This window comes from Kogia breviceps, chromosome 14, assembly GCF_026419965.1.
Source record: "Kogia breviceps isolate mKogBre1 chromosome 14, mKogBre1 haplotype 1, whole genome shotgun sequence".
In the NCBI taxonomy this organism is placed as follows: domain Eukaryota; kingdom Metazoa; phylum Chordata; class Mammalia; order Artiodactyla; family Physeteridae; genus Kogia; species Kogia breviceps.
The window spans coordinates 26,312,243-26,336,853 of record NC_081323.1 but is presented as its reverse complement, the minus strand read 5'-3'; the positions used below and the strand labels follow the sequence as shown (position 1 = coordinate 26,336,853).

The window sequence follows — 24,611 nt, the reverse complement described above, 5'->3', positions numbered from 1 at the left end:
TCCTGGAAAGAGGGGGCACTTCCGGAAGGTGGGACGAAGGTGGCGCCAAGAGCTGCTATTGGCTACTGCCAGCTCCTGTGGACACACTGCCACCCGCCCACCAGAGTCGCCCGCGCGGGGACTGGACTGTAAGCGACGCGACCGGGTGACAGGCAGCCTCAATACGTCTCTCGCTTCCTTTATTTGGTTCACAAGCCCCGCACACCCATCCAGGTCCGGCAGGCGGATCAGGAGTACTCGCACAGGTGGCCGCATCCGGCGGGGCAGTGGGAGCTGCCCTCCAGCCACTTCATGATGTGCTGCAGGTGGCCACCGTGACTGCAGCCCTGGCACCACACGAACAGACCCTTGACCACGTGGTGGCAGACAGCGCACATGCTGGCGCAGTGGTGGCACCTGTCGCAGACCCAGCCCCGGCTGCTCATGGGCCGCTTGCAATGACTGCAGTTGACGTGCAGGGTGGTGGAGGCCTGGTTGAGGCAGCTGATGGCACGGCTGGTGCTGAGCTTGACCACCTGGTTGGACACATTCCAGAGGCAGAAGCGCTGCAGCAGGTCGATGTAGGACGTGTACCAGTGCTCCTGGTGGTGCAGGGAGGGGAGGAAGGAGGTAAGAGACCAGGGTTTCGGGGACACTGAGGAGCTTCCCCCAAGTGTGCTGGGTACAGACAGAGGGGCGGGTGCAGGCGGGGCGTGCAGGGGTAGCCCTGGGGGTAGCAGCTGCTCCAGGGAGACGCCCCCAGACCTTGTCACCCACCTGGGTCTGCTCGTCGATGTCTTTGCGCACGCGTTCACCTAGCACAATGAGCACGGACACGGCCATCTGCACATCGCCCTGCTCCGCATAGAAGCGCAGCATGTCGCACACCAGGGCACTGAAGAAGTCAGGCGGCAGGCGGCTGTCGTACAGTGCGTGTGAGACGGAGATGAGTGAGAAGGAAGAGTCCACAGGCACCAGGGAGGCTGCATCTGCCTCACTGCCACTCACATGGGGCGAGTCGGCCTTGTCTTGCAGGTGCTCAGGCCCGGGTGGGGTGTCCACAATCTCGTGGCGCAGTGGGAAGGCTTCCTGGGGCAGCACATACTCGGGCTCCTCGGCTGCGACGCAGGGGAGGGGCAGGTAGGCAGGGTATGAGCCTCTGGCCCCACCTCCTGGCCCCACCCCTCCCCAAGCCCCCACTTACAGTGAGCGTGTTCCGGGTCCAGCAGGTACAGCTCGTCATCCTCACCTTCCACATCACCCAGCAGGTAATCAGCAGGCACGTCGCTGCCCTCGGTCTCCTCATTATCTGCCCGAGAGAGGGAGAGCATTGCAAGGCCAGCTCACTCTGGGAGGCCCCAGTCTCACTCCCATGAATGTCCTACGTTTGCTCCCAGCCTACCTTCGTTGGTGATAAGCGTGGTTGAGGAGTCTAGCAGCACTGTGTCACTCCGTGCGTCACCCTTGCTGCGGTCCAGCCGAGTCTCACTGCCCAGCCCTGGGGCCATATCCTTTAGATTGAAACTGGAGGCAGGGAAGGCCAATGGATAGGTGGGCCCCAACAATCCCACCCTCTGGGGAAAGCCACCCCCAGGTGTCTACCTGTTGATGAGTGGCAGGCCACAGGAGCTGCCCTTGCCCACGCTATGGTTGAGGTTGGTGGTGGGCACCAGGCCAGGACTACAGTAGATGATCCGTAGCATGGTCCATGTCTGCGCCACCTAGGGGTGGGCACTGGTCACTCACGGGGGTCCTGGGTCCCTGGCGCCCCGTGCAGGCCCCCCTCTGCCTGGATGGAACCCTCAGCTTTCAGCTGCCCCAGGGACCCAATGTCCTGGCCTGCCGCAGGTGGGAAACAGACACCCATAGGAGGACAAAAACCCTAGCCTCGATCCTGTAGAGGCACAGAAAGAAAGATGGAAATGAGCCTGGGGTCCCCGAGAGGTGATAAGTGAGGCAGTGTGGGCCTTCTCTGTAGGGCTGGACACCTCGGGAAGTCTAAAAGCAAGGATAAGCCAGAAGCGGGGGCTCCAACCCCACAGCACCCCAGACCTGCATCCCAGGAATGGCACTGGCATCTGGCCCACTTGGGGCTCTGGACACCCTTAGTTACTGGGGCAAGAGCCGGTGGTGACCTCAACCAGAACTGAGCACTGAACTCAGGGCAGTGTCGGTGCAGCAGTCAGAGGAGCTCCCTGACCCTGCACCAAGGTTATGGCCCTCAGCCCAGCCCTATGTACCTGGTTGCGGCCAAGCTCCCGAGCCACTTTCGCATTGTGGTCACAAAGCTCGGCCAGTGGCCGGCCAGCCAGGGCATAACGCTCAGCCGTGTCCACGAACCAGCTCATGCTACTGCTGCCAGGCTCCATCTCAAAGACACTGAGGGCACTGGAGGCGAGGCCTGAGAAGGGCTCGGCAGGGTCCAACTTGCGCTTGAAGAAAATTGGGTGGCGCCGATCCCCAGTGTAGGGCTTGCGCCCTGATTCAGTGGCCACTAGGCTCTCCTTGGCTGCGAAGGCCAGATCCCCAAAGAGACCATAGCAGAGGCCCTCAGGGTTGGCACGCTCAACAGGCTGGCTGGCATCACGGAACAGGTGCTGGCACAGGGTGCTGTCCTTGGAGCCGGAGAGCAGGAAGGAGGGATCGTGCGGGTGGCGCCAGGCAATGCCTGTTGTCACATCACGGTGCTCCTCAAACATGGCAGCTGGCACAAAAGGCCGGCGCACGTCCCACACGTAGATGTTGTGGTCCACCATCATGGAGCACGTAGCTAGGTGGTGGCGGCACTCAGGCCGCCACTTGACTCTGGCCACGGATGCAATGGTTTGCACGCAGTGCACCTCCTTAGCGCGGTGTGTGGTCATGTCCCAGACCTTTACCATCTTGTCACGCCCACCTGTGGCCAACCAGCCCCTGTGGAAGGCCCGTGAGGTCCTCAGTGACCTCTTTTGGGGTGGGAGGGCTCCCCACTCTGTCTCACAGGTCTTGAGGCAGTGAGAGAGCCCTTCCATTAGCCCCACCCATCTTGCCCCATTGCCCCGGCCCCCATCCCACCCCACACCTGTCCTCGGGGTGCCAGTCGCAGCAGAAGACAGGCCCATTGTGGGCCGTGAACATTCTCTCACAGCGGTCGGGCCGCCGAATGTCCCAGAGCTGCACGTTGCCGTTCTCAAAGGTGGAGGCGAAGGTGAAGTAGTCCCGGATGCTGAACTGGACGTCACGCACACTCTCAGACTGGCCTGTGGGCAGGACGTCAGTGGAGGGAGAGTTGGCGATGGGTGGGTGGGTAACCTACAGGGACTCCAGCAACCAAGGGGGATCCCTCAGAATGGATGTGGACTGGTGTCACATGCCTGCCCATGGCACAGGCCAGGAGGCCTAGAGGGTGGAGTAGATACTGCCAAGGCCTGCCCAGGGTGGACAGGGGTGAGGAGAGGCCTGGCAGAGCAGACACAATAGCTTGGGCTGGTGAGAGGTACACAAGACATTGGGTGGTTGGTTGTTTTGTTTTGTTTTGTTTTTTGTGGTACGCGGGCCTCTCACTGTTGTGGCCTCATCCGTTGCGGAGCACAGGCTCCAGACACAGGCTCAGTGGCCATGGCTCACAGGCCCAGCCGCTCCGTGGCATGTGGGATCTTCCCGCACCGGGGCACGAACCCGTGTCCCCTGCATCGGCAGGCGGACCCTCAACCACTGTGCCACTAGGGAAGCCCCATTGGGTGGTTTATGACACAGACTCCTGGACCTCGGTTTTCCCTGGATTCTACACCTGACATCAGTCCTTGGGTGAAGCTGTGGTCAGCTTCAGGACCAGGTATCAAGAGCACTGAATGAACAGGGGCCTCAGTGGGCCGAATACAATTCTTCGGGGTCCTCAGGCCCACAGAGGCATGGATGGGATGCCCCAGGATCTGCCCAGTCCCTACACCTTGAGCTGGAGCCACCAGGTCAGCCCCAGAGCATTGGACACCTTGAGGGTACATGTCCACCCCTGTGGACCATCACACCAAGAGCCTCTGAGTGCAGTGTCCAGCTTTTCCCCAGCACAGATAGCTCAAGGTCTGTCTTAAGAGGCCCTCAGATTCTCTCCAGGCTCTGCCCTGTGCTTCACTTGGTCTCATCGAGGTGAAAAGGGAGAGCTGGCTCAAGGGGGTTTCTCAGGGAGCTGGGCCTGCTGGGAAGAGAACTGGGGCAGGGGAGGGGACCAGGCAGTGCACCACTCCCCACTGCTTCCCTGGGCTGAGGACCCTGGAGATAGACTTTGTGCAATGAGGTGGCCTGGAGCTCTCAGGCAAGAAAAGAGGAGACAGCAAAACAAACCCTCTGCTCAGCTGCCCAGGTGGGCTGTGGATCTGCTCAGGCCCTGCTCTCTCCCTGATCTCACACTCAGCCTTGACTCCTGCTGACTCCATAAGTGCATCAGAGCTGTGACCACACTCCAGGTACCCCTCACATTTCCACCAGGCTTACCCCTGCCCTGCTCACCTCCACCCACTCTTCCAGTGCCAGCTCGGCTGGCTCCTCCTCCAGGAAGCCCTCTGAGAGCACATCTGAGGGCCTTTGATGCACACAGCATTTCTCAACCCGCCTAGACAGGCCAGCCACCTGCAGAGATGTACACCTGCCCGACCCGCCTCCAAGGGCCTCACCCGAGAAGGTGCTGACAGAGTCCTTCCTGCGAAGGTCGAAGCACTTCATGAAGCCATCCTGGGAGCCACTGAGCAGCACGTGGGCCTCAGTGGGATGGAAGCAGACTTTGTTCACCGTGCGTTTGTGCTCCGTAAACAGCTGGTCCTGCTTGTTGCGGGACGGCCGGCCCAGGTTCCAGGTGACCACGACGCCATTGGTCGCCGCTGTGGCAAGCAGGTTCTCGTCCATCTGGTGCCAAACAACATCTGCACAGCTCAGGTTGAGCGAGGGCTTGCGGCCCACACGAAGGTTCAGCTTCTCCACAAACTGCTCCTCCTCAATGGCATAGATCTTGAAGATGCTGCGGCCTGCCACAACCACCTGGGCTGCATCACGGCACACACTGATGGCGTTGGCTGGTGCATCCAGGTGGCAGTGCATGGTGCGGCCCGTCAGCGTGCTGCCACCCAGGGCTGTAGTCACGCGGGACATCTTTTCCATGGCTGCACGGGTGGTGGGGATAGGTCAGTGAAGTTGGCAGGGCTGGTCAGCCTGGGGGTAGAGACCTGTCAGTTCAGAGCCTTTACCCTGGGTGGTTCCTGCAAAACTAAAACTGCTTAGTCCAGGGCAGTCCACCATTAGTCAGTCAGTCTGACAGGCAAATTCCATCACCCTGGCTGGGCAGTCAGAAGGCACCATAGCTGCCCTGAGGCCAGTCAGTCCCATGTCTGACTTCTGGGGAAGACCCTACCTGGTCAGTCCCAGGCCAGGCCACCTCTCCAACTCCCCAACTGCCAGATTAGGATAGTCACTGGACGTTCGGTCGGTCAATCCCGCCCGGGAAGCCAGGTGGTTCCCACCGTCCGCAAAGTCGGCCTCTGGAAGTGGGGCAGAAGGATAGAGGAGCCGGGAGAACACAGGCTATAGAGGCGCGAGGGATACAGAGGGACTTCAAGGACCGAGCTGTTTAAGGAGCCTGGTGGTGGGGGGTCTGGCGGGACCGGAGGTAGGAGAGGCTGGCGGCGCGGAGGTTGCGGAGGAGCGGAGGCAGCGGGAACAGAGCCAGCCGAACGGAGAAGTCTCTTCTTCCGAGAGCACCCGAACCATTTCCTAAAATTGCCGGGCCGGGGAGGAACGGCCGCGCCGGAAGCAGCCCGTCTCTTTCCTGGCCCCCGCCGGACGTGGTCCTTTTCTTGTCAGCCCCTCGCCGGAGGCGGGTGCCCACGCCACAAAAGTTCCGGATCAGGGAGCTGCGCTGGTGGAGGCGGAGGGGTTGACCAGGACTAGGGTAGAGGGGCTCCCACGCACGGTTCCGCCCTCGAGTGGTGGTGGTTTTTTTTTTTTTAATCGCAGTGTTTTAATGCTAGTGCTCATCTCTGCCCCAAGGTCCATCAGCAAGTCCTGGCATCCCTAAACTAGTCCTGAATCCCTCCATCGTCTCCGCCTCCTTTCTCGCCCTCCCCGGGACACCAGGAGCAGCCTTCTAACGGTTCTCCCTCGGTTCCTCGTTCCTCCTGATCTGAACCCCGCACAGCAGTCAGGTACCACTCTTCGGCCTAAGGTCCCCCATAAGTCCCCACCGCGCTGTGAGTAAATCCCAAACTCCCGGCCTCTTCCTCTCTCCGCGCACCTCCAGCCACGGCGGCTTCTAGCCCTTCTTCCAGCTGGGCAAGCTCTTCCCTGCCTCATGGCCATTGCACGTTTTCTCCCGCTGCCATCTTCAGAAGGTCTCTCCTTCTCCTTCAGAGTTCACCTTAAATGTCACGTTCTTAGAGGCCTTCCTTGGCCACCCCATCTAACGTGGCCTCTCCAGTCACTGTCACCTCCACAGCGCTTGTCACAGCCCATTCCTTTGTATACTGGTTATCAACTGTTGCACACGAGTGTGAACTCAACCAGGCAGGGATCACATCTGTCTCTGTCTCCAAGAGCTCGAGTGCCTGACCCAACCTGTTCACACAAGCGGCTCAGCTCAATCAGTGACTCTGAGACTGCCTTTCTCTCCTGGGTATGAGCCCTGGTCTGTCCGTGCTGCACTGTGTGATCTTTTAGGACATTGGTCCCCAACCTTTTTGGTACCAGGGACCAGTTTTGTGGGAGACAGTTTTTCCACGGACGTGCGTGGGGGCTGAGGAGGTTCAGGCGGTAATGTGAGCTATGGTTCAGGTGGTAATGCAATCGATGGGGAACGGCAGATGAAGCTTTGCTTGCTCGCCTGCCGCTCACTCCTGCTGTGCGGCCGGGAGTGGGGGGGTGTTGTGGACCCGTTTTAGAATATCCCTGACCCATTCCTATCCTTAGTTAGCCTGTGCATGAAACAGGCCTCACTCTTGCCCTTCTGGAAGGATGGGCTAGATCCTAGATATTATGGAGGGAATGTTATGTGTAATGATATTAGTGTCTCTCCCCCACTGAAGCAGTGAGAGGTTAGGGACCTTCTGTTGGTCGCTGCTGGGTTTCCAGTCTGGCACAGTGTTACCAGCCTCTGCACGTTTGTTTAAAGAACCAGTAAGTCTGATGAGTTGAGAGGTGCACAGAAATTCAGACTTCGGCCACTCAGGACAGATACCCCTTCCCCCCACCATGGCGTCATGACCTAAAACCAATTCAGACATATGTTTTTACAACTTTTTTAATATATATTTTTATAAACAGGTCACGTGATAAAATAGCACAAGAAACACTTACCAAATATAAGGTTATATCTTCCGCATATACAGGAGAATGAGGTCGTATGTACAATAAGAAAATGATTTTAGGGGTTGGTTGGTTTTGTTTTCCTCTCTCCCCCTAATTTTTCCTCCTACAGTCGTTGGAAATATCACAGCTTCAGTTGCATTAATACTTTGGACAAATGGACAGCTGCCTCTCCCCACTAGGGAGCTGTGGGGAGGAGGGGCTGAAGAAACTGGCTCCTGACCACCTCAGCCCTGGAGCCTCTGGCCAGTGCTCCAGGGGCAGGGAAATCTTTGGGCTGTTGAACTGTTTCTCTTCAACAGCATCTCTCGCTCGCTCTTTCTCTCTCTCTCTCTCTCTCTCTCTCTCTCTCTCACTCTCTGGCTCTCTGGAAACTGGTTACTCTCTTCCAACCGGATGGGGGGGGTGGGGGGAGTGTCCCAAGATTGGATGTGGGTGCTGTATATCCTGGGGCTCAAGGTTGGGATGGAAAGGGGTCCCAGCCCCCTCCTCAGTAATTGCCAAGATGTGCCAGCACCCCCAGGACCTCCCAATATTTTGGGATTGGACAGAACATGGTGAACCCATGTGGGCAGATAGAAGTTTGGGAAGCTGGGGAGGGGTGTGAGGCTAGAAAGGAGCCCTTCCTCCTCTGGGTGTTGAGGGTGAGCTGGCCACTGGAAGATCGGAGCCGCTGGCTGGGGCCCCCTTTTCCAGCTTCCACCTGACGGATACCTGCCCTGGGTGAAGTGTGGTGCTGAGGGGCCTGGGCCCAGCTGGCTACAGGGGCTGCGGGGCAGGGTCCACCCAGGACTGCTCCCAAGGCCTGCAGGCCCTGATGGTTGCTCCAGCTTCAGGTCTCTCAAGGTAGCTGTACCACCCCTGGGTTGAGATGGACTGGAGCCAGCCGGGCTAATGTTGATTATGCCAGGGTCACCGTCAGCCCAGCGGTCCCTCTCCTAATCCAATTCTGCCCTAGCCTGGCCAGGGCTCAAGGACCTTAGGCCTGTGGATGGGGGTGGGGCGAGCACGGCCTGTCTCACACAGCGGCATGTAAGAGGGGAAGTCGCTGAGGTCAGGCTGGTATGAGGTGGGGGAAGGGCGGGTGGGACTTGGGCTCCTGGGCGGGCCATGGCTTTGGCGGCGGCCTGTTTCCCCTCGCAACCCTCGGAGGGCTCCAGGCGCGGTGCAGTGGAAGATGCGGGAAGCCCTGGGGTCTCTTCCGGGCCCCTGTGTCCTGAGGGACCCAGCTCCCCTCAATCCCCCTGGGCCCTGCCAGGGGTGGGGGGGACAGCGGGGAGACAGTGGGGTGTGGCGGGGAAGGCGGTAGGGGCGGCCGTCTGGCGAGCTCAAAGAGCCCGCAGGACCGAGCCCCAGCCCCCCGCACCCAGCGGGCGGGCAAACGATGGCGGCGGCTGTGGCGTGGTGGAGGGCGGGCGTGCAGTTGCGGGTGCGAGGGGCATGCACAAATTCCCCGAGCGTGCGTGCGTGCGCGGGGCTGGCCCACCCACCGCCCTCCCTGCTCGAGGCGGGGCCGGGAGGAGAGCGAGGGGCCGAGAGGCGGGGAGGCCCCGCGCTACTCGACGACGAGGCAGCGGGGCAGGTGCTGCGAAAAGTACTTGAAGAGCTCGGGGGTAGCCCCAGGGCAGTTGGTCAGCTCCAGCTCCTCCAGCTCCTGCAGCTGCACAAGGCCCGACAGCCCGGTGGCGGTGAGCAGCGGGCAGCCTGCGTCGGGCGGGAGGCGGGGCGGCGGCTGAGTGGGCGCGGCCCGAGGGCTCCGGAGGGCGGGGCTGGGGGAGGGAGCTCGGGGGCCGGGCAAGACCGGGCTGGGCTGAAGTTTGCCCGGCGTCTCCGCCTTCTGACTGGGACTTGGGACGCAGCGAGTCAGCACCAGGTAATGGGTCTGCACAGGGGACCCGACAGGGCTGGCGGAGTCGGACTAATGGGGGTGGGTGGTCACAGGAGGGCGGCAGGGGGTGTCTCACCTGCCAGAGACAAGAGACGCAAACTCCTCATGGCCAGGAGGTGCTTCAGCCCGAAGTCCTGCACCTGGGCGGGAAGGCGGGGCGAGTTAACTATTTCTGTTCGCGCCCCGAGGGAGCCCCACTCCTGGGGTCAGGCCATAGGGGGCAGGGGGTGGGTTCAAAACGAGGGTTCTCAGCTCCTCACGGAGTTGGTGAGGCCCTGGGGACTCTTTGCGCTTCGCTTACATCGGCCGCTTGGGTGTGGAGGGATCCCAGACTTCCTTAAAGGATCTGAGCGGGCCGGGTGCAGGTCAGCGGCTTGCCTGGGTGGGGGCTTTCCCCGTGCCCCCCACCTCCCCTGCCTACTCCCCAATCTCTGGAGGTATGGAGGGCAGATACCTGGCAGCACCATCGCAGGTAGAGGCTGCGAAGGGACGACATGGTGGACAAATAGCTGAGGCCAGTGTCCGTAATGCGTACACACCTGTGGTCGCAACAGAAGGAGGCTGCCCACCTTCAAAACACCCGACCCCTTCCTCCTTTTCCCGAAGTGTCCCGGGCGTGAATTACCCTCCTGCCCCAACATGCCCCGCCCCACCAGGCTCCACCCCCATCTGACCCCTTGGTGGTGTTCCCTACGGGGGCGACACACCTCAGCCCTGCTCTCGTGTTGTAGCCCACACTAGGCAGGCCTCTTATGAGGGCCCCGCCCCCCCCCTTGCTGCAGCCCTACTCTAGCTATAGGCCTGTCCACTAGTCCACTAGGCTCCCTGCTTAGAGGTCCTGCAGGCCTCACCCAGCCCTGCCCTCCATGGACCCAGGGTGGGGGACGCGCACACCTGTCCAGCACGAGCTCCTCCAGGCGGTGCAGGTCGCAGGCCACGTACTCGAGCGCCATGTCGGTGATGCGTGGGCACCACGAGAGGTCGAGGCTGCGTAGCTTGCGCAGGTTCTCAGCCACAAGCTCAACACCATCGTCGGTGACCTTGGAGCAGCCAGAGAGGCTGAGTGCCGTGAGGTTGGGCAAGCTGTGCACCACGTTGACCACGCCGTGGTTGGTGATCTCCCAGCAGGAGAGCAGGCGCAGTGTGTGCGTGCTGTGGCCCTGGCGTGCCGTGAAGTAGGCCAGTGCTGTGTCCGTCACGTGGTAGGCCTGCAAGCTCAGCTCAGCCAGGTTGGGCAGCAGCTGAGAGATAGCCGCGATGGCGTCGTCGGCCACGTTGATGCAGTCGCTCACACTCAGCGAGGTGATGCGCGCGCTCAGGCTGGACCACAGCCCAGCTTCGGTGAAGTCGTTGCAGCCTGACAGCTCGAGGCGCACCACGCCCTGCATCTGCTCCAGCATCACCTGAGGGCGGGCAGGCGTGGGGTCAGGAGGCCCCGACCTCCCCCTCCCCCTCGCCAGGGTGCAACCCTACCACATTTTCCCCAGACACGCCCCTTCACCCAGGGCATGGTGAGGATGTAGGAGACAGGGCAGAAAGAGCCCGCCAAGGGGCAGGAAGCTGTGTTCTTAAGCGTGTATATGGTGTAAAGGTGCATCAAGCTGTATTCCGACAAGTGCACTTTACAGTGTGTTCATTACACTTGAACATCTAAAAGAGGAGGCAGGGCACAGGGGGCCTGGGAGTCCAGGGCCTGGCCAGAGCAGGTGCTCAGAGCCATAGGTGTTAATGATGTGATGTTAAGAGTCCAGGTCCTGGGGGAGGGGCTGCCTCCACAGCTGCTTCTCTGACCTTTGCCCCTGTTCCTCCCACCTCCTCCAGCATCCTCCCTACCCAATGTGAGCTTCTTGGGCATGCATGGCCTCACATTTAATTGACTGCTTTGCTGTTGCTGTCTTGAAATTCTTAGTCATTTTTGAACAAGGAACCCGAATTTTCATTTTGGTCCGCCAAATTATGTAGCCAGTCCTGCTCCCCCCACCCCAGAGCTACACTCCTCAGAACACCGACCCCGCCCTTGGCTGCTTTGCTGCTTGTGTGCCCAAGCTTCTTCCTACTCCCCCCACATGTGCTGAGTGGCTGCTGCCTGGCCCTGCCCCCCATCCCTGCCCTTCTGGGCCAGTGGTGGTGCGCACCTCCAGGCCGGCATCAGTGATGGTGGAGCGCTTGAGGCTCATGGCCTTGACACCCTTCTTGGAGAGGGCATAGTTGTCGATGAACTCACAGATGTCCAGGTCGGAGACACCGACCAGGCAGAAACCCTCAAAGCCACGTGCTGCGAAGCCCTGCAGGTTCACGAACTCCTTCTCACCTCCAGGCAGCACTGTGTAGAGCTCCTTGGCATGCAGCACAGGCGTGAGGCCCACCCAGAACTTGGGCTGGTAGAGCACACGCCTCCAGGCCTTGCACACCTGGGCCAGCACGCACCTTTCGCAAGCTGAGAAGTACCAGAAGAGGCCATTGAGGATCTTCTCGTCTGTGGCCAGTGGCGGCCGCTCTACCGGGGGCCCAGGCACTGGGGCTAAGGCTGGTCCACCAAGGGGGAGCCCTGCCTGGGGGCACAGGCCCCCGGCCAGAGCAGCCCGGGGCGGCGGGGCAGCCAGGCTGGGTGGTGGGAGGGTGGGCGGGGGTGGCTGGCAGGGGCGGTTCTTGGCAGCCGGCGTGCCCTTGGTGATGCTGGCTGTGCCCAGGCCGTTTGGCTGGCCTGGCAGCTTCACCAGGCCATTGCGAGGCAAGCATGGAGGCTTGGGGTCGCCGTTGACGCCCGGGCTCGACATCTTCCTCGCTCGGTCTGCAGACAGGGTCCAGGAGAGGGTAGTGAGTCTGCTGCCAGGGCAGAACTGGACTCCTTTCCATCCATGGGCATCCCCTCCCATGCCATTCCCAGAACCACCCAACAGAAAGGATCTGAGTGTAAGTCCCTCCCTCCCTGACTGAGCAGTTACAGGAAGGCAGGGCTGGTCATGACCACGACACTCCTTGAGCACCTACTGTATGCACTGAGCTCAACCTCCACCCACTCACAGAGCTTTCCGATACCTAGGTACTATGGCTCCCATTTTACAGATGACAGAAGAGAGATGGAGGGACATTCGCCCATGACTGCTCCCTTTACCTTTGCTGCTCACCATCAATGTCTGCCGGGCCTGCCTCTGCTGGACAGGGGCTGGGGAACTGAGGGTTTGGGGCATTCTCTGACCACTCCTCTATGGGGTGCCAGTGTAGCTGTCTGGGGTGGTTTGAGTAAGCCATCTGAGACTCACACACCAGCCTCTGAGAATCTCAGTGGCTACTGGAGGTTCTGTGGCTCAGAATCTACGCAGAGAAAAGGCAGGTGTCTTTCCAGGGTGCTTACCGTGATGCGAGCACAGTGAGCCCTGCACACATACTGTTTCTTTAATCCTCCACTCAACCCACTGAGGACGATGATGTGATGACTGTACCCACTGTACAGATGAGGAAATCATGGCTGAGGCAGCATGAGTTGCTTGCCTGAGGTCATAGTAAGTGGTGGAGCCAAGACATGGACACTGAGCTGGCTGTGGAAGGCTGTGTAGGGAGCTTCCCACAGGGTGGGGGCTGAGACCAACCCCCAGCTCCCCTCCTCAGGCCTCCAAGGCTGTGAATGGGTCACAGAAGGCACTGGGCACAGACGACCCTGGAGAGAAGGGGCAGCAGGACCCCCAGAGCACTACCATCTGTCCCACATTCCAGATCTCCTGCCCATCCCCACCTCTGACATTCAGCAAGGAGGTAGCGTACCCAGTGGCTCACCCCACTCTGGCTATGTGGCTTTGGGGAGCCACTTCGTCCTCCAAACCTCACTTTCCTCACTTCAAAGTCTGGGAAGTGACGATGCCGTCATGTGGGGCAGCATGTGACAAGGACTACGTGCAGTGCATGGCTCGTAGCTTGCTGGCCCAAGGGTGAGCGGACAGGAGCTCCCAGGAGGGAGGGGAGCCAGTGGTCCTGCCCTGCTCTTCCCAGCACCACACCCTCCACTGGTGTCCAAGCCCTGGACAGGACAACACTTGCCAGTATTCCACATCTGGGGAGGGGGTGCATCCTGGGCTGGGTCCAAGGGTCTTACTGGGACATGTGGCCCTCATGGCTGCCAACCAGCTTTGGGTCCAAAGGCCTTCCTGCCCTGGTAGCCATGAACTTCCAGGCTGGCAGTCCACCCCAGGGCCTCCCTCCCCAGAGGAGGCTCCCACACCTTGGCTGCCCCTTCACTACAGCTCATGACCAGGTAGTAGCGGCCTCACACTGGCTGATACACGACATCCCTAACAAAATTTGCTGAATGCCCACCGGGATAATTGTGTATTTCAACTTTACAGCAGCCTGGGTGGGGGGCACAGGGGAAAGCACTACTGTTACCACCGTTTTCAGATTAGGAACAGGAGGTTCCCAGGAGGTACGGTTTGCCCACAGTGGCAGGGGTGGCCTGACATGAGGGCTGCCCAATATCGCTTAATGCCAGTACATAGGAGGGGACCATCCTGGGACAGCAGTGCCTCATGAAGGGACAGGATGAAGCCCACAATTGCCCCTGCCCCACTCCTGGGGCCAGTGGAGAGGGTATCCTGGCAACTCCCTCCTGCGGTTTGTGCTGGGTACAGAGGGGTAGCCCCAGCCTGAATACCTTCTGTGTCCCCCGAGCGGGGCACGCCGGCTTCCTGCAGAGCAGGCGCGGCCGGCCTCACGCCCGGCGGCAGCACCATGGACAGCGCCCCTCCAGCCGCCTCGCGCGGGCTAGGAGGCCAGTCCAGGCCCGGCCCGCTCCACCGCGGACAGCAGCGGGGTGGGGTAGGGAGGGGTACGGCCCGGCAAACCCAGTTCAGCTGGAGCTGGGAGGGGCCCCGGAGGTTTGGGGTGTGGGGCGGGGGGGAGGAGACGCCCGCTCGGCTAAGATCCGGAGGAGGAGGCGGCGGAGGCGGCACCAGGGGAGAAATAACTCAAGAGCAGTGCCGATTTAGGTTGAAAATTCTCCATGGGTGTGCACGTGGAGCGCCTGAGTTGGGGGGATCACGTGTATGCCCCGGGCATATGCGGGGCTCCCTTCCAGTCCCCCACAGGAGCTCACATTTGCATACACCCACAGTCCCATCCCCACCCTCCATACCTCAGGGTGGAACTGGCCCATGGAAAAGAGTCCGCAGGAGGGAGGGGCCATGCCAAAGATGGCCCTCAGCAGCCTGTGGGGAGTGTCCAAGGCTTGACTGCCCCTCATCCCACACCCCATCCCCGGCCAGAAGGCACTGGTCAGCCTGTTGGTCAGCACCCCCATGCCCTGGGTTGGAGCTGCCTTCCCACAGAGGCAGCCCTGCCGCTCCCCAACCTTGTCCATGGTCTTCCTGTGCTCCAGCTGCTCCTCATCCTTAAGCCTCTGACCCAGCCTGAGCCCTGGCTCTTTAGCTCAAATCTAGAAACAGCCACACCTTAGCCCAGGGGTCAGGGCTTTGGGAGAATGCTCACTGTTCACTTCGGAAATGAGTCTGCCTGCCAGTTAGGCAAGAGGTCCCTGGGGGGCTGGGATGAGGGCCCCTCTGCCTGGCCCTGACCCTGGCCCCCCCCCCAGCCAGATGGCTTGCAGAGCCTCCCACCTTCTTGGTACCTGCCCCTGCTGCACCCAGTGGGGCTAGGAGGACCTGCTTGGATTTTCCTGCCAGGATGGGGAAGGGGCAGCTGCCAGTCCACTGGGGACTACTTCCCCCTTATGGATAAGCACCAGGAGCTAAGGCCAGGAAAAGAGGCTTTTAAAATAAGATGGTCAGGCTTGCACTGTTCTTAGCCTCAGCCCCTGGTGTGTTGTGTCTCTGTGTGGAGTGGAGTTCTGGGGGAGGCCTCCTCCTGGGATAGGCTGCAGGGGCTCGAGGGTCCTGGGTTCACCCCAGGAGAAGGATGGAGGTGATGGTCACTACTTTAGTTGTCTTGTCCTCATCAGCGTGAGCCAGAGCTGGGTCAGGGTGCCACTTGGGAGAGCTAACCGTGCCTCTGTGTTTCCCCAACAGACTCATGTGAAGCATGGGGAGGGTCCCAGGGGCTCGCGGGAGGACTCCAGACCTTGGTGGCTTCCAGGCTAAGAGTCTGCAGATTGCCATGCTGGGGCTTCATAAGGAGCTGCCTCTTCTGCAAGTCAAGTCACTGGGCCCCGAGACCCAGCAAGTCCATCTTACAGCCTCACTTCTGGCCCCTTTCCAGTCCTGACCCTACAGTTCAGCCAGACCCTCTGTCCTGCATTCCTCCTCCCCTCCCCCTCTCTGCCTGGGCACATGCTGGTCCCCCTGCTTGCTCAGTAGGCCTCCCTGCTCCTTAACCCTGCGAGCTCCTTCTCTTCCATCCTTCAGTGTGAGCACTGCCCCTGCCTCTTCCTGAGGGACCCCCAACACTGAGAAAGCATATCCAGAGTCTCTGCCATCACATGGATTATCATCACGGTCTACCTGTCTGCCTCTCCTTGGCTGGGGACTCCTTGAGGACAGACAGCATGACTACTGAGTGGCCTCTGAGTGCTTGCTGAATGAAAAGAATGGCAGTCCATTTATCAGGGTCATGCAGAAAGGGGTGCAGCTGACAGAGCCCAGGAGGCGGGATGGAAGGCAGTCAGTGGAAGAGCTGTAGCTCAGCTTGTCAGTCCTGGTTGTGACAGAGGCCAGTGTCCATAGGGGAGGGAGGGGTTGATGCCAGAGTCCCTGAGAAGGCTCCCAAGACCCTGGGGCTTGGGGTGGGCCTTGCCGTTATTCAGACCTTTGGGAAGAGGACGGCTCATGTCTCCTTTTTGACTGAGTCTCCCCCTTGAGAGCTGCAGAGTTAAGGAAGCTGGCTGCCTGTTCCCCATAATCTGGCCAGACCCATGGGGCAGGGGACAGGAAGCACCAGAAGGGAGGGAAGTCTGGTCCTACTCTGCTCTTCCCAGGACCACATGCCCTCCGCCCCCACCCACTGCTGGTCTGAGCCCATCAAACACTGCCTGACCACAAGTTGGGAGAGAGAGGCTCAGAGAGTGAATTTTCAGAAGTTGTACAAAGCTGGGATTTGACCCCAAGACTCAGGTCAGGCATGGTGGTCCAGAGGGCAATCCCGGGCCCCCACCAGCCTGCTGCTGCCTCTTTTCTCTGCTCTGTTCTGCTTCAGTCCCTGTGCCCTCCCAGCCTGGGTTCCTTGGCTGGGGTCTCTCCCAGCGTGCCCCTGTCATGCCCCTGCTCTCCTTCCAGAGGCTGCAAGCTGATGTCAACCACTGGGACACTCTTCTTTTAGATTGCTCATGCCCAGGAAACCCCCCACTCCTCATGGCCCTAAGCTCAGAGGTCTCTTCCTCCATCCCTGATGCCCCCACGTAATGCAGTGTGCCCTGGATGCTGGGGGGCCCGGCTCCAGTAGAACCTGCACTGACCAGTTCTCCCTGCCAGTTGAAGACCATGGAGCTGGGCAGGGCATTGGTAGCCAGAAAAACTCACATCAGGTCGATCTGCAGTGGTGGCCCCAGGGGCTGGGTTGACAGCTAGGATAGTTTGGGATTGGGGACACAGCGCAGGCTGACAAATTCCATGACAAGCCCTGTGACTCAGGCACATTCACATCCCTGCCACTTTGCACACGTCCTAGCAGCAGCGCTCCCCTCCCGCCCCCAGCTCGGAGATGCTTCTGGGGTGCGGGCTGCCCCACCCGTGCATTGGGGGCTCTGGGAAAGGAGCACGTGGGCCTCAGGAGAGAGCTGAGTCGGTGCTCAGCGGACCAAGTCCTGAGGCCAAACTCAGGGCAGCTCAGCCATGTGGGGCCGGGTGCCTCAGGGGTGGGTGTTGGGCTTCAGTCCTCATCTTGACCTCTCTGCTCTGAAGGGCCTGAGCCCCACAGGGCCTAGGCCTGGGGCATCTAGTGCCTCAAACACTGCCAAGGGAAGGAATGTGGCCTGAGCCCACCCTCTGCAGCTGGTCTGGCTAAGGCTCCTCCAGGGCCACTGGTAGGGAAGGTTCTGGGCCACCCACTTACCCCATAGTGCTTCCTTTGCTGCCACCATCGCTCTTCCCCTCAGCCAGCCCTCTGAGACACAGCAGCAAGCTCCCACGTGTGACAAGATGGGGGCTGTGGACAGCTGACAGTGCCAGCCAAGGAACCCCTTCCCAGACCTCTAGGTAAGGTGTCTCCCTGGCTGAGAAGGCCTGCCTGAGGCCCAGCTGTCTTGAGTGTCCCAGGTGCCCTGACCTCGGGGCCACTTGTTTCCTTCTGAGCAGTGGGAATCAGGACTCATGCAAGTGCCCTGGAAGCAGGTGTGAGCTGCAGGGTGGCATCTGTCCCATGAACCTCCCCAGCATTAGAGGTGCCCATAGGCCTCCCAAGGTGAGGGGTGGTAGAGGTGGGAGAGCCAGGCCAGGCCGTGGACATGGCAGGCACTGGGCCAGATGAATCCTGGGGTCCCTGAGAGCTGAACAGCCCTCCCTGCTCTGCCAGTGTTTATGACTGGGGCTTGAATTTCCCTCCTCCCCAGATAGCACTTGGTCCGGCCCTGTGGCCACCTCCTGCCAAGCCAGTGGGTCTCCATCAGGCCTCTGCCCTGGTCTGTGGAAACCCAAACCTCTCAGGGTCCTGACCCAGCTCAGGCCTTCTGCTCCAAGGCTGCTGTCCAGTATCCCTCAAAGGAGTCTGCTGGAAGAAAAGGCCCCATGCCCCACCTGGCCCCAGGGAGGCCTGAGCTGACCCTGGTCAGTGGGCCTTCGGAGGCGGCAGGTGAAGCAGCATCTGCCATCTGCTCTCTCCGTGGAGGGAAGGCTTCCTGTGCAGAGGCTGGGAGGGGCTGCAGGAGTGGCCACTGGGCTGTGGGTTCTCTGATGCTCCAACAACCAGGCCTTCTCTCCTTCTGGGGTCATGGGTGGGGACTCTCCCCACCCACTCAAACTCCCAGAAGGACAAGACCCTCCCCCAGCAGTCTCAGGGTGCCCAGTTCTCCTTCTGCGGCCCTTCAGCCTTGGACATCGCCCAACCCCTCCTCCAGAGCCAGGCACGTGGCCAGCCCCCTCCCTTCGCCTTGTCTTCCCACTGTGGCAGCTCCAAACAGGGCCAGGTTCAGGTGTCCAGAGGCAGATTAGCCACCGGGCCACACGTTCACAAGCTCCTCCTGGAGTGTAATTGTATATAACACCTGTCTCACAGGTGCAGGAGCTCATGGTGCTGGGGTGGGGAGCCCAGAGTGCAGTGGGGTCCAGGACCTCACCCAGCCAACCCAACTGGGGTCCTGCAATTCGGCTTCCACAGGGGAACAGCACAGTGGCACTGACCCCCAGCCTTGGTCCAGTTGCCATGGGGATCGGGCCTCGACAGGCCAGTCACTGGGGTGAAGGGCTGCGGGAAGGCCTGGCAGGGCTGGAGGCCCAGCTGCAGCAGCCAGGGAAGGGGCTGCGGTTACATAAGCCCTCCGGGGGTGGCGGCGGCGCTGTCCCAAGCCCCCTCCCCGCCTCATCCTCATTGTGGCCTCCGCGGTGCTGTGGCCTGGCCCCCTACCCGCCCTGTAAGCCTGGCCCGGCACACACACCTTACCTGGGCCCGGGCTCCTGGCTCATGCCACGCTGTCCACCGGGCGTCCTCCCGTCATGGGGAGCCCGGCATGGGCACCGGCGAAGCGGGGAGGCGGCCGAGGTGCTGGTCTGGCAGGCAGGGCCCGGCCGCGCCCCGCGCCCGGCCTGGCCGGGCCCCCTCTGCAGCGCCTCGAAGAGGAGCTCCCGGGTGGGAGAGAATCGGCCGCCCCGAGCCTCCCACCGGGGAGGCTGAGGCTGTGCCCAGATAAATAAGGCCGCTTTGCAGGGAGCCGGGAGGGCGCCTCCTCCCTCCCCTCGCCCTCCTCCCCGCCCTCCTCCTCCCCGCCCTCCTCCTCTGCCCTCCTCCCCGCTCTCCTCCCCAACCGCCGGCGGCGCCGCGCCCGCCCCCCGCCCGGCCTTACGCGTCGCTCCCTCGCGCGCCCCCGGTGCCGGTAGCCAATCCGGGTTGGCGAGCCCGGGCTGGGGCGCTGAGGATGCTGAGCCCCGCCGCGCCCTACCGCGCGCACAGCGCGCTCCCGTGGCGGCGCGCGCGAGCACGCGCCAGCCCGGCCCTCTCCCCCGCTTCCCCTCGCCACGGGCGCCCGCACAATAACAAACCCTGGAGCGCGGCGGGGCGGGGAGGGGAGAGGAGGGCAGGGGAAGGAGGGAGAGGGAGGAAGGCGAAAGAAGGGCTGGACGCGCAAAGGGAGAGACGGGTGGAGCGAGCCCTGCCTTTTGCGGAGCTGTGGGGACCCCGAATCCTGCGGGGCGGAGAGGACTCGAGCTCTTGGGCGCCGGCCGTCCGACCCTCCCCCTCCCGGCCCCTCTTGCGGAGCCGGTGGCCAGGCCCCCTGCTCGGCCCTCGCATCTTCCGCGCACCTGCGGGGTGCCAGGCCCAGGAACCTCCCTCAGTGAGGAGCGCAGTTGCACACCCGCAGAGCCGAGAAACAAGAGACCAGTAGATCATTTCAGAGAGTGATGAGTGCGGTGAACGTTCAAGAGGGCCACGTGATGGTGACCGCGCGAGGGTGGTGGTGGGAGTGGGGCTCCTGAGAACAAGACGCTTAAACTGAGTCCCCCAAGGGTGAGAGGTCAGACAAAGTTGTTCAGGAAGGGATGTGCAAAGGTCCTGAGGCCTAAGGAGCCAGGCAAATGCCCTCTGGAATGGGTTGGAGGCCGCGGTGGTGTCAGCTTTATAGGGCAGGCTGGGGGGGTGCAATGGGGCCTGGCGGGAGGGCGTGGAGGGCTCTGTCTGGGCCACTGGGGATGCCAGGCCTCCCAGCTGGCTCAGGGCAGAGGACAGAGGCTAATATTGCCCATCCTGGGACCTCTTGGGAATGGAGATGGCAGAAGGACCAGGTGCAGGGAGAGCAAAGCTGGGTTTTCACACCAGGGAAAGAGCCTCAGGGCAGAGAGGCAGCCCCCCTGAGAGTCTTGGCAGAAAATGAAACCAGCTGTTGTTTGCAACATTTTGACAGGAAGCAGGACCCAGTGGGGCTGGTGTGAGGTGAGGGCAGTGGAGAGGGAGCAGGCTGGCCTGTCCCTGGCTGTTTTGGAGGGTGCCACACTGGCTGTGTGTGGGACGCTGGCGGGGGTGAAGGCAGCTCTTCTGTGTGGCAGGGACTGAAGAGTCACCATCCTGCTGACACTGATCAAAGGGGGAGGCTTGGTGGGACAGACAGGGGGTGCGTGAAGACTTCGGGGTGACCGGGAGAGTGTTTTCTGACCCATCAGGTCACGTCCACTGTGTGCTCAGCCTCCACCCCATGAGAGCCGGCATGGGTCGGCATGGACCCCGATATGGACAGTGCCCTGACTGGTAGGCAGGACTTCACTTTGCACTTTGAGGGGCTCTTGCCCCTCAGCAGTGCCAGGGTCCCAGGCAGAGAGCAAGTTATGCCCTCAAAGGGGCCCGAGAGGCCACCTGCCTTGGGAGAATCTGAGTGAAGAGCTCTTGCTCAGAGGGACATGCATACTGCTGTGGGGGCCTCCTGAACACCTGTGCCCTGCTCACCTCTGCCCCTACCTGTTCTCCCAGGTGCAGGGTGGGGGTCACTTTACAGTGCAGATGTGGTCCCTGTGCCTCCAGGGCTCCGTTTGCTCTTTGCTGCAGCCTGAAAAGCCCTGAGTCTCTGGCACTGCCAGCCCACAGCCTTGCCCTGTACCTGGCCCCTTGCTCTTGGAGTCTCAGCTACACTGGCCTCCCTCCAGGGCCAGGAAGGCACCATGTCCCTCACCTAGATCATGCCCTCACCTGGAGCATTCCCTCACCTGGAGCACCCTTCATCTGGAGCATCCCCTCACTTGGAGTACCTTTACCCCTCAACTGGAGCACCCCTTGTCTTGATGCCTAGGCATGGAGGAGTCTCCCCAATCCAGGCAGCTGGGGCTTTCCAGCTCTGGATCATGAGCGGGTGAGATCTGAGACCTTGGAAGGCTATGAGAGAGGGAGCCACTGTCACATCAGGGAATGGGGCTTCTTAACAAGGAGGTCACCCTCATGGCTCTGGAGGCCTGGGGCAGTGGCTCTGAGACTCCCTGAAGCTCCTCACAGGAGGTCCTCAGGCCTTTCCTTGGGAGTTCTGGGGAGATATGTGTGCCCTGGAACCACATGCCTGGGCCCAAATCTTCCCTCTGTGGATGGGGCCTCAGACAAGTAGTTCCCCGCCTGGAAAATGAGTCTGGGGTCCAAGGGGTTGCCCTGAAGATCCTAGTGCAGCACAGGTGGTGAGAGCCCTGTGCTCCCTAGTGATTAGGCCAGCTCTGAAGCTTCCTGCTCTGAAGCTGTGGGGCCACATGGACACTGGGCCCCTCACTGCCTCTGCTCCCCACCCAGAGGCAGGAGCCCCGAGAGTGCCTGGGGAGGGGACCATGTGGGGTGGGAAGGCCACAAGTGTGTTTGCCAGTCCTTACCACCGAAGCCAGATGGGCGCCCACAGAAGTGAGAACCTCGCAGCGTGGGGTGGCCCTGGCAGCTGTGGGTGGCGGGCGGTGGGCAGCAGGCCTCTCTGCTGCTTCCAGCTTCTGCTCCCTGCCTTCCCTCCTCCCAGGACGCAGGCCCGACTCACCAGGGGCAGGGGGGTGGAGCAGCCGGGGCTGAGGATGACTCAGGGCCCAGCTGTCACCATAGCAACCCTGTTGCCTAGCAATGTTGGTCTCCCAGTAACGTCGCCTAGCAATGGGATATTTTCCCGGGCCCTGGCTGGAGCCTGGCAGTTATTTTTAGCTCAGCTGCAAATCAATCTGCAGCTGCGTTTTTGGCTCCTAGAGAAGATGCAAGGTGTATGTGGGGCGGGGTGTGTGTGTGGATTTCTCATCAAGGGAGGAAACTTGTCATGTGTTCCAAGGTACAGGCTCATAGGTGGGCAAGGCCAGATTCCACCCGGGAGTGGAGGTGGGGTGGGTGTGCAGGTGAAGCGGAACCAGCTCAGGCTACCCGGAAGAGTTGGCAGATATGACTGTCTCCCTGATGGGGTCTCTGGGAGGGCTGGTCACTCCAGCACCCTAGGGCTCCCTAGGTCAGGCTGGTCAGGAGCATTCCAGGCCAGTGTTCATGGTGGGCACCACTGGAGCGTGTCACTTGATGGCGGCTTCCTGGCACCCCTTGGCTCTCAGTTGTGGGAACTGTCCCCGATGTCCCCTGCTCCCAGCCCCTCCAAGGGGTGCAGCACACTGCCCTGGGCCAACTAGAGCACACATTCAAAAGGTCCTGGCTGCAGGGGTCTGGGCGGCCACAGGCTCAGCTTGGGGCAAGGCTGAGCTGGCCTCTGCTTAGCCTCCATCTCTCCCTCTCCCCCGCTTCTGCTGAAATGGGAGCACAAGTGGGAGGTCTTGGGCAATTGGGAGAATTTGAGCCTTTTGGGCTTTCTCACCATTTCCTCAGGAGCTAGGCTCATTGTCCCCTCGAAGCCGAGTTCCACCTCCCACTGGCCAGCTTCCTGTCCTTGGTTGGCCTTAAGCTCCATCCAGACCTGGGGCACTCTTCCTATCCCTCCACCCCCATTGCCTCTGTCTGGGCTTTGTGTTGCTCTCACAGGCCTAGGCCAGCCCAGCCCCGCCTCGGTCACGTGTGCTCCTCACCTGTGCCCCCTACCCTGTGGGGTTGCCTCCCCTGCTGGAGGGCAGGGCTCACTTGGACTGCTCCTTGTCCCAGCATCTGCTCCAGTCCTCTGCCAGGACTTGGGTTTTGAGTGGGAATGCAGAGAGGCCCAATTTGGAGGGTCAGGGCACTGAAGGGTTTGGAGCTGGGGGCACATGAAGGAGCCTCCAAACCGAGCACAGATGCTGGGGGAGTTACCTGAGATTTGGGATATCATTCATTGATCCATGCACTCACTCTCCAGGTATTTACTGAGCATGTCTGCTCGTGCACCCACAGCAAGCAAGGCCAGGCGTGGCCTTCTGGGTGCCCTGTCTTGTGGGTGGCAGACCTCTGATGGCTTATGACATTGGGTGCTTCAGGGAAGCACCCACAGGGCGTGGGGCCAGGAGCTGTGAGGAGAGGCAGCCTCTGTGGTCTTCTGTGGGTGACAGCATCACCACTGGGCCCCTTGAAGAATCAGCTGGGGCAGAAGGCAGGGGAAGCCTGGTGTTGAGGGGGCCAGCTCAGTCCTTTCCAGACTAGGTCACCCTTTAGGAACCCCTCCCAGGCACCCACGGACACTAGCCCATTTTCCGGGGGAGGAGGAGGGTGAGTAGCCAGGGGCCACAGACTGGTGGGAGGTGGGTCTGAGGCTGACTCCTCACACTGCCACCAGAGGGCGCCTGGAGCCCACTGTCTGCCTCCCAGGCCTATGCAAGGGCAGTCAGAGCCCCAGTGACCCGCCAGAAGTGGACCCATTGTCTCAGCAAGGGCAGCTGACTGGGGTGCCCACTCCCTTCCTTCTAGTGGAGCCTCTTTTGCCTTCTATGTGCCCAGCGCCAGGCCCTGTGTACCCCTTTTAAAATTTTTAATTGGGTAAAATACACATAAAACCATCTTAAACATGTCTAATTGTGCAGGAGTGTCGAGTACAGTCGCACTGTTGTGCAGCCGTCACCACCATCCCCAGAACGTTTTCATCCTCCCAAACTGAAGACTCTGTCCCCATTAAACACCAACTCCCCATCCCCCTGCCCCTGGCAACCTTCATTCTACTTTTTCTCTATGAGTTTGGCTATTTTAGGTACTTCAAATGAATAGACTCATATTTGTTCTTTTGTGATTGGCTTATTTCACTGAACATAATGTCTTCTATGTTCATCCATGTTGTAGCATGTGGAAGAATTTCCTTCCTTTTTAACCAGAATAATATTCCACGGTATGGATAGACCCCATTTTGTCTACCCATAATCTGTTAATGGATACTTGGCTTGTGTCCACCTTTGGGCTATCATGGCTGATAGCTGGTTCCCACCTCACCTTGCCCAGGGCGAGGGGCCAGCTGAGCCATGAGGATGCCTTGCCCCTCTTTGGCCCTGAAGGGGCCTGAAGCCAGGGGAGGGGGCAGTGGTATGCTCAGTCTGGCAGCGGCTCCAATGCCCCCCTTCCCCTTGGCACCAGCTGCCTTCATCTGTGAGCCTGCACTTCTGGCCCAGGGCAGCAGGAGGGCTGGGGTGGGGGGACAGTGGGGTAAAGACTTCACACCCGGGCTTCCCTGGTGGCACAGTGGTTAAGAATCCGCCTGCCGATGCAGAGGACATGGGTTTGAGCCCTGGTCAGGGAAGATCCCACGTGCCACGGAGCAACTAAGCCTGTGCGTCACAACTACTGAGCCTGCACTCTAGAGCCCACGAGCCACAACTACTGAACCCGTGTGCCACAACAACTGAAGCCTGCGTGCCTAGAGCCTGTGCTCTGCAACAAGAGAAGCCCGCGCACCACAATGAAGAGTAGCTCCCGCTCGCCGCAACTAGAGAAAGCCGGC

General features: G+C 60.9%; 2 protein-coding genes across 2 annotated transcripts; both read right to left on the bottom strand.

Moving 5' to 3' along the window:
* Positions 1–162: 162 nt before the first annotated feature.
* On the bottom strand, positions 163–5,441 carry WDR24 (WD repeat domain 24). The gene is made up of 9 exons (XM_067012966.1): positions 5,360–5,441; positions 4,629–5,160; positions 3,041–3,218; positions 2,220–2,892; positions 1,582–1,700; positions 1,382–1,503; positions 1,184–1,288; positions 757–1,097; positions 163–581 (listed from the first exon to the last, which is right to left on the bottom strand). The coding sequence occupies exons 2-9, from the start codon at positions 5,107–5,109 to the stop codon at positions 228–230; spliced, it is 2,373 nt and encodes a 790-aa protein (XP_066869067.1). The 5' UTR covers positions 5,110–5,160; positions 5,360–5,441; the 3' UTR covers positions 163–227.
* A 1,785-nt stretch (positions 5,442–7,226) lies between these two features.
* Positions 7,227–19,049, bottom strand: FBXL16 (F-box and leucine rich repeat protein 16). Its single transcript, XM_059037304.2, has 6 exons — positions 18,728–19,049; positions 11,329–11,984; positions 10,088–10,596; positions 9,648–9,732; positions 9,270–9,333; positions 7,227–9,009 (listed from the first exon to the last, which is right to left on the bottom strand). Exons 2-6 carry the CDS (start codon positions 11,968–11,970, stop codon positions 8,861–8,863), a joined length of 1,449 nt encoding a protein of 482 aa, XP_058893287.1. The 5' UTR covers positions 11,971–11,984; positions 18,728–19,049; the 3' UTR covers positions 7,227–8,860.
* Between the last annotated feature and the right edge of the window lie 5,562 nt (positions 19,050–24,611).

What these genes read in the sequence shown, in the direction of transcription:
- FBXL16 (XM_059037304.2), bottom strand. Translation starts at nt 11,970, where the DNA reads ATGTCGAGCCCGGGCGTCAACGGCGACCCCAAGCCTCCATGCTTGCCT. An exon ending in GAGGAGCTCGTGCTGGACAG is followed by an intron (nt 9,733 to 10,087) that starts GTGTGCGCGTCC and finishes TTGCGACCACAG; the next exon opens with GTGTGTACGCATTACGGACA. An exon ending in ACCTGCGATGGTGCTGCCAG is followed by an intron (nt 9,334 to 9,647) that starts GTATCTGCCCTC and finishes CTTCCCGCCCAG; the next exon opens with GTGCAGGACTTCGGGCTGAA.
- WDR24 (XM_067012966.1), bottom strand. Translation starts at nt 5,109, where the DNA reads ATGGAAAAGATGTCCCGCGTGACTACAGCCCTGGGTGGCAGCACGCTG. An exon ending in CTCTGTCAGCACCTTCTCGG is followed by an intron (nt 3,219 to 4,628) that starts GTGAGGCCCTTG and finishes TCCTGCCCACAG; the next exon opens with GCCAGTCTGAGAGTGTGCGT. An exon ending in GGCCTGCCACTCATCAACAG is followed by an intron (nt 1,504 to 1,581) that starts GTAGACACCTGG and finishes CCCTGCCTCCAG; the next exon opens with TTTCAATCTAAAGGATATGG.